Raw genomic sequence first — 8,477 nt, 5'->3', positions numbered from 1 at the left:
AACAACGGCGGGTTAGGCAGCTTCTCTGGAGAACATGGATAGACAACGTTTCTGGTCAGAAGAAGGGCCCCAACCCAAAACGTCACCTATCCATGTTCTCCACAGATGCTGCCTGACCCGCTGAGTTACTCCAGCACTCTGTGAAACGTCACCTATCCATGTTCTCCACAGATGCTGCCTGACCCGCTGAGTTACTCCAGCACTTTGACCCTTTTACCAGTCTGGGAGCATCTGGGGGAAACCCTCGCAGCCACAAGGGCCACGTGTACATTCCACTCAGACAGCGTCCCAGGTCAGGATTGAACCCGGGTCTCTGGTGCTGTGAGGCAGCAGCTCTACCCGCTGCACCACCGTCACGCCCTAACCTAGTCAATGCCACCAGAATTTCTTAGCCCACGGGTGAAACGTTTGCGCAGGAAGGAACTGCAGATGCTGGTTTAAATCAAAGATAGACACAAAACATTTGTACTGGAGTACTGGAGTACAACCCAACAAAAAGGTGCTGTTCTGTGACGGGTTAATTTACACGGCTGCAAGGTCGAGCAGCCCAGCGCCCACAAATCAACTGCAGGCAGCAGTGCTCAGAGGTGCAGCACGCAAACAGGCCCTTCGGCCCACTGAGTCCGCGCTGACCAGCGATCACCCCGTACACTAACATCATCCCACCACACATACTAGGGACAATTTACAATTTCACCAAAGCCAATTAACCTGCACGTCTGTGGAGTGTGCGAGGAAACCGGAGCTCCCGTAGAAAACCCACGCAGGTCACATAGAAACATAGACAATAGGTGCAGGAGTAGGCCATTCGGCCCTTCGAGCCTGCACCGCCATTCAATATGATCATGGCTGATCATCCAACTCAGTATCCCGTACCTGCCTTCTCTCCATACCACCTGATCCCTTTAGCCACAAGGGCCACATCTAACTCCCTCTTAAATATAGCCAATGAACTGTGGCCTCAACTACCTTCTGTGGCAGAGAGTTCCAGAGATTCACCACTCTCTGTGTGTGGAAAAAGTTCTTCTCATCTCGTCACGGGGAGAACGTGCACACTCCGTGTTGACGAGATCCAACCCGTGTCTCTGGCGCTGTGAGGCGGCAACTCTACCGCTGAAATGGTTGACGAGACCGGTAAAACCACTTATAAACCACGCCAACGGTCTCCAGCGACCCTCACCCCACAAACAACACAATATACACATCTATAGTTGTATGGTCATGATTTTGATCAAAGCGCTTGCAAAATATTAGTATTTATAGCGTTGGGGAACATTCCGATGAAGGTCTTTCTCGGAAGCCGTGCAGACGGAGACACGCCGGCGTTGATCGGTTTCAGGAGAAGGTCGCGGCGAGGATGTCTTGGACCTGTTGCTGGTGAAGAGTTCCGATACCGACAGCAGGCACGGCGAGAGGCGGGCGACTGACCAACCGGAGCTGGAGACAAATCAACACATGGCCAGAGTTAACGGTATTGCACCGAATAGTGAAGACTGATCAATGAGAATCCATTGAGGGAAGGGGCAACGGAGGGGGGGGCAGCTGTGACGGAGGGGGGAGGAGAGACGGTGGTGGTGTCGGCGGTAAGCGAAGGTCCGAAGGTCGGACAGCTGGCTGGGCTGCCGACCGACCGACCGACGTGGCCACTGGCAAGGTGCTGCTGCTGCACTCCACGGGCTGCACTACGTCGGGACGGGTGAGGCGGAGTCTGACCCGACAGTCCTCTCGACCCGACTAGCAGCAGTCAAATACGGGACAAGGGGCAGACCAATTTAGCCCAATATACGGGATGTCCCGGCTAATACGGGACCGTTGGCAAACCCCTCGTGTACAGAGGTACAGTGAAAAGCTTTGTTCTGCATGCTTCCAAACGGATCAAATAACACTAGGTATAAATGCAATTAGGCCAGACTCGAGTACAACAGGTGGAGCAAATGGGAAGTTGCAGGATGGAGAATATAGTCGTCAGCTTTGGAGCGCATCAGTCTTTGCCTTACCTTGAGTCCTAACTGTTTCTCAAATCTGGGAGCAACATAAAACCACGGCCCCATGTTCTGCGGCTCTTCCTGGCTCCATATAAAGTCTGAAAAATAATTTTCTCATTGAATATTCATAATGTTATAGGTTCAGATCCCTCCGGCTCCTTCGTGCAATTATTAGTAAAGCAGAACTCGTGTTATTTAGTTTAGTTTTAGTGATCTTGGAAAGTTGGGAAAAGGGGAAGTACAACGGGATCTGGGGATCCTTGTTCATCAGTCAATGAAAGTAAGCATGCAGGTACAGCAGGCAGTGAAGAAAGCCAAGTTGGCCTTTATAACAAGAGGAGTTGAGTATAGGAGCAAAGAGGTCCTTCTGCAGTTGTACAGGGCCCTAGTGAGACCACACCCGGAGTATTGTGTGCAGTTTTGGTCCGCTAATTTGAGGAAGGACATTCTTGCTATTGAGGGAGCCCAGCGTAGGTTTACAAGGTTAATTCCCGGGATGGCTGGAGGAGGCCGGGCAAGGAGAGGGACGATGGGTCAGGGGGACGGCCGGGATGGAGGCGATGGCTGCAACGGCCCAGTGTGGCCAACCACAGCTGGGACTGGGGAACGGCTCCAAAATGGCAGCTCACGCATGTGGGCACCAGCGGGCGTGGGTGGAAATCCTGGGGGGGGCCGGGGGCTGCCCCCCCCCACATGTTTTGAGAAGTGTGGGACTATCCCCCCCATTGACCTGTGGCCCCCATAACCCCCAGGTCGGCTGGGCTGCTCCACACTCCATAGACGGGCGGGTTTGTAGGTTAATCGCTTCTGTAGATTGTCCCTGGTGTGTGGGGTGGTGCTCGTGAACGCGGTGATTGTTGGTCGGTGTGGACACGCTGGGCCAGAGGACCTGCAGTTCCCATGTCTGGCTGCAACGCCATGATCACGAAAACTAATTGGGAAAAAAAATACGCGTGCTGGCCGGATAATTTTGGGTTTGGGGCCGGATCCGTGTGTGTGTTTCCCCCCCCCAAACCATGTCTTAAAAGCGATTTCCTCCCGCGGTTCTGTGCGTGCTGGCACCAGCCGGGCGTAGTTGTGTTCATGCGTGTATGGGGAGGGTCTGACTGGTCAAAACCTGGTTAATATGTAAAAACCTGACCTCCAGCGTGTTTGAAAATCTCCATTTGCCGCTGCAGCTGTTCCAGTGGGAAGGGGCAAAGTTCCTCGACTCTAATCAACGCCGTGTCCCGCGCCGACTCCAACGTCTCCCTGTGCTTCAGCAGAGCGTAATAGTGTTTGCCGCAACACAGCACCACGCGCCTAACACTGAGCGAAGAACAACGTGATTGACCCAACTGCAGGAACATCGTTCATTGTTAAATCCACACGTGGGCAGCACGGTGGCGCCACGTAGAGTTGCTGCCTCACGGCGCCAGAGACACGGGTTCCACCCCGACTACGGCCGCTGTCTGTACGGAGTTTGCACGTTCTCCCCGTGACCTGCGTGGGTTTTCTCCGGCTGCTCCGGTTTCCTTCCACATTCCAAAGACGTGCAGGTTTATAGGTTAATTGGCTTGGTGTAAATGTAAATTGTCCCCAGCGTGTGACAATAGACAATAAGTGCAGGAGTGGGCCATTCGGCCCTTCGAGCCAGCACCATCATTCAATGTGATCATTCCCAATCAGTACCCCGTTCCTGCCTTCTCCCCATATCCCCTGACTCCGCTATCTTTAAGAGCCCTATCCAGCTCTCTCTTGAAAGCATCCAGAGAACCGGCCTGTGTAGGATAGTGTTAAGGGCCTGTCCCACTTGGGCGTCATTTGCGTGTCATTTACGTGACATCATTTACGCGTCACAACGCACGGCGGCACGTGATGCGTGCTTGGCGTGCTTTACGAGCGCATGGTTCGTGGTGACGTGGGCAGTGACGCATGGTCGCGCGCAGCCCCCCAGGATTTTGAGATTCACAAAATTCTTGTGTGCCATCTGCATGACACGCAAATGACGCCCAAGTGAGACAGGCCCTTTAGTTAGCAATGTTACAAAATTTTGAGATTTTAAAAATCAAGTCTGCAATTTATCCCATCAGATAAAGCATAACAATAAGTTTAATTTGACACCAAATTCACTTTCATATCTCAAGTATTAAAAAAGTTATGGCCATTTTCATACTCGGAAATTAGCATCTTGTTCCCTATTGATTTTCAATGGACATTACAAAAAAGCTGTGATCTTGGATAGTCAAAAGCCCATTTCTTAAGGAAAGATTAACATTTTTAAATAGCCTAAGTGTCCAAAGATTATTCACAAATAATTCACAATATAACATGATTTTTATATCTAATTTACATTAATTTATAGGCCAAATGGAAGGAATTTAGTGTTCAATTGCTGTAAATAAATGCCCATTTAAATCGGCTTTCTAGTGGGTTCATGTGGAACGCGCTGGTTTAGAACGTTCACATCGCGCTGGATTAGTGCCCTCAAATGCCGAGAAAAATACTGCGGGATATAAAAAGCCCAAAATGAACTACTCGCTATAGATAACTTGATATTCAGGGTTATATATATGCCCCATTTAATGTAAAAATAAGGTACATACCTTTAATTGTTTGCTTTATAAAACCCTGGGGCTGCGAGAGGTTGCGGAATGAGACAGTAATTTTAAACTATTATAACTATATTATCGAGGCCTATAAAACTAATAATACCTTTTGCGACCGGGTCTTGCAGCGATTTTTCGTTAATGATTTACTAGGCTGAACATCTGCGATTAGTACAGCCTAGTAAAAATCGCGTTTTAAACCCGCCCCCTCCAAACAGCGCCAAAATCGCGCACATGGCTGTGGGCAGATTCCCAATGGCGATTCAGGTAGGTTTTGTAACATACCTACTTTAGTGTGCGGTGATCGCTGGTCGGCACGGACACGGTGGGTGGGCCGAAGGGCCTATTTCCCCGCTGTGTCTCTAAACTACAACGAGACTATTAGCAGCAAAGTGTGCAAGTAATGAGTGCGGAGATGATAGAGGCAGAAGGCTGGAGTAACTCAGCGGGACGGGCAACATCTATGGAGAGAAGGAATGGGCGACGTTTTGGGTCGACACCCTTCTTCAAACTCAGTCAGTCTATGGCGGTTTTGGGTTGGGGACAATTTCCCGACTTTGACTGTAAATGACATCGACTGTAGGACTCAAAATACTGTCCTTTAAAACCGAGATGAGAAGAACTTTTTTCACACAGAGAGTGGTGAATCTCTGGAACTCTCTGCCACAGAGGGTAGTTGAGGCCAGTTCATTGGCTATATTTAAGAGGGAGTTAGATGTGGCCCTTGTGGCTAAGGGGATCAGGGGGTATGGAGAGAAGGCAGGAACAGGATACTGAGTTGGATGATCAGCCATGATCATATTGAATGGCAGTGCAGACTCGAAGGGCCGAATGGCCTACTCCTGCACCTAATTTCTATGTTTTCTATGTATCTTCCAGAGAATGATTCAATCGATTGGAAAGATAAAGCGTGGAAACAGGCCCTTCGGCCCATCGAGTCCATGCCGACCATCGATCACCCGCTCACACTAGTTCCGTGATATCCCACTTTCTCATCCACTCCCTACACACTAGGGGGCAGTTTACATCCAAACCTGCACGTCTTTGGGATGTGGGAGGAAACCGGAGCACCCGGAGAAAACCCACGCAGGTCACGGGGAGAACGTGCAAACTCCGTACAGACAGCATCCAAGGTCAGGATGGAACCCGGGTCTCTGGCGCTGTGAGGCAGCGGCTCTACCCGCTGCGCCATCGTGCCAGCCTTCCTTGATAACGCTACGACAATTTCTTAGCCCAAGCGGTTAACATTTGTCTCAGAATACAAGCACATGTTCAGTCTCTTCCCTGCTCCCATATACTCGGTGACAACATTTTGTTCATTCTCTGCAATATAAGTTCACGTTAAAATAGCTCGATGAAAGTAAAGGGAAAAAAGCACCAGAGAATCATCAAATAAGCAAAAATGACATGAAGAGCGACTTAAAAATTACAAAAAAGGGTTGTCATATCGGTGATTCTCGAGAAGGTAAACACTAAATGCTGGAGTAACTCAGCGGGTCAGGCAGCATCTGTGGAGAACATGGATAGGTGACGTTTCACAGAGTGCTGGAGTAACTCAGCGGGTCAGGCAGCATCTGAGGAGAGAAGGGATGGGTGACACTTAGTCTCGACCCGAAACGTCACCCGTTCCTTCTCTCCAGAGATGCCGCCTGTCCCGCTGAGTTACTCCAGCATTTTGTGCCTGTCTTCGGTGTACACCAGCATCTGCAGTTCCTTTCCGACACAGGGCAAGATCTTCACACTGTCAGCCGTCTGCCCAATCCATTCACAGCAACGCGTCTGTGTTTCTAAAGAAAATAGACTTGTGATCGTTTTTGGAAAAAGAAAACAACTCACTTTTTTGGATCCACAGAGGAATCGCCCAGGACAGGTTGAAATGTGGTTCCAGGAGCCATCTCGTCTAAACTGGAGACTGCTGCCTTCAGTAGGAAGAGGAGGACAAGATGTCAGACAATAGGAGCAGGAGTAGAGACCATTCGGCCCTTCGAGCCAGCACCGCCATTCAATGTGATCATGGCTGATCATCCCCAATCAGTACCCCGTTCCTGCCTTCTCCCCATATCCCCTGACTCCGCTATCTTGAAGAGCCCTATCTAGCTCTCTCTTGAAAACATCCAGAGAACCGACCTCCACCGCCCTCTGAGGTAGAGAATCTCACAGACTCACAACTCTCTGTGAGAAAAAGTGCTTCCTCGTCTCCGTTCTAAATGGCCGACCCCTTATTCTTAAACTGTGTGGCCCCTGGTTCTGGACTCCCGCAACATCGGGAACATGTTTCCTGCCTCTAGCATGTCCAAACCCTCAATAATCTTAGGTTTACACAAAAAAGCTGGAGAAACTCAGCGGGTGCAGCAGCATCTATGGAGCGAAGGAAATAGGCAACGTTTCGGGCCGAAACCCTTCTTCAGACGGGTTTCGGCCCGAAACTTTGCCTATTTCCTTCGCTCCATAGATGCTGCTGCACCCGCTGAGTTTCTCCAGCTTTTTTGTGTAACCTTTGATTCTCCAGCATCTGCAGTTCCCTCTTAAACCCTCAATAATCTTATATGTTTCAATAAGATCCCCTCTCATCCTTCTAAACTCCAGAGTGTACAAGCCCAAAGTCTAGTGTATTTCAGGAGCATTTTGTTGTCTCAAATGCATTTTGTTGTCTCTGTACTGTACACTGACAATGACAATTAAAATTGAATCTGAATCTGAGCCGATTCTAAAGGGCTGGAAGGTTGTTGAAACATCCAGAGAACCGGCCTCCACCGCCCTCTATGAGGCAGAGAATTCCACCGACTCGCCGCTCTCTGTGGGGAAAAAGTGTTTTTCCCCGTCTCCGTTCTACTCACCGGGAGACGGAGCAGCTGTTTAGGAGCGGCCACGACGAGGGGCTTGCGAAAGTCCCGGACCATCTGGCGGCGCAGGAGGTGGAAGTATTGGGAGGGCGATGTCGGGTGCACCACGAACATGTTGACATTGTCACCGTCCACACCTTCCTCCTTGCTGTCACACAACTGCAGAACGAAGGAGTTCATCGCTCAGTCAGTCACATAGAAACATAGACAATAGGTGCAGGAGTAGAGGCCATTCGGCCCTTCGAGCCTGCACCGTTCGCCATTCAATGTGATCATGGCTGATCATACAACTGATCGTGGATGGGTGACGTTTCACAGAGTGCTGGAGTAACTCAGCGGGTCAGGCAGCATCTATGGAGCTAAGGAAATAGGCAACGTTGCCTATTTCCAGAAGGATTTCGGTCCCGAAACGTTGCCTATTTCCTTCGCTCCATAGATGCTGCTGCACCATAACTCAGCGGGTCAGGCAGCATCTGTGGAGAACATGGATAGGTGACGTTTCACAGAGTGCTGGAGTAACTCAGCGGGTCAGGCAGCATCTATGGAGAACATGGAAAGGTGACGGTTGACAGATTGCTGGAGTAACTCAGCGGGGCAAGCAGCACCTGTGGAGAACATGGATAGGTGACGCTCGAGTTGAGATGGACGGGGCAGGATTACCTGCAGGAAAAGTTCGATGCGAGACGAGGAATGATCCGGGCCGGCTCCATCGTGTCCGTGGGGTAAGAGAATAACCAATGCGCTCTGCAGCAGCCACTTGGCCTCACCTATAACAGTAAAGGCACTGCATTTAGGCACTGACAAAAAGACCACTATTAGGCTTGTTATCTTGCAATACTCAGACCCTCTCCCATCGGGCAAGAGGTACAGAAGTGTGAAAATGAACGCACACACACCTCCAGATTCAGGGACAGTTTCTTCCCGGCTGGGGTCAGGCAAACCAAACCGCTCTGCCACAGCCACTTGGCCTCACCTGAACAGTAAAGGCACCTCATTGGAGACCCTCGGACTATCCTTGATCGGACTTTACCTTGCACTAAACGTTATTCCCTTTATCCCAT

At 50.2% G+C, this 8,477-nt stretch overlaps 1 protein-coding gene across 1 annotated transcript in view; it reads right to left on the bottom strand.

Annotated features, from left to right (window-relative positions):
* Positions 1-1,208: 1,208 nt before the first annotated feature.
* dhtkd1 (dehydrogenase E1 and transketolase domain containing 1) overlaps positions 1,209-8,477 on the bottom strand; it is a 31,694-nt gene continuing 24,425 nt past the window's right edge. The window contains exons 12-17 of the mRNA XM_055653466.1: positions 8,077-8,183; positions 7,411-7,575; positions 6,410-6,492; positions 3,127-3,293; positions 1,998-2,083; positions 1,209-1,437 (exon numbers count right to left, since the gene is read on the bottom strand). Coding sequence (XP_055509441.1) covers positions 1,336-1,437; positions 1,998-2,083; positions 3,127-3,293; positions 6,410-6,492; positions 7,411-7,575; positions 8,077-8,183 — 710 coding nt within the window. The 3' untranslated portion in view covers positions 1,209-1,335. The remainder of the gene's footprint in view (positions 1,438-1,997; positions 2,084-3,126; positions 3,294-6,409; positions 6,493-7,410; positions 7,576-8,076; positions 8,184-8,477) is intronic.

This window comes from Leucoraja erinacea, chromosome 22, assembly GCF_028641065.1.
Source record: "Leucoraja erinacea ecotype New England chromosome 22, Leri_hhj_1, whole genome shotgun sequence".
NCBI classification, from domain to species: Eukaryota; Metazoa; Chordata; class Chondrichthyes; order Rajiformes; family Rajidae; genus Leucoraja; species Leucoraja erinaceus.
Note: the sequence above shows the minus strand (reverse complement) of the source record. Positions and strands in the feature narration are given on the sequence as shown.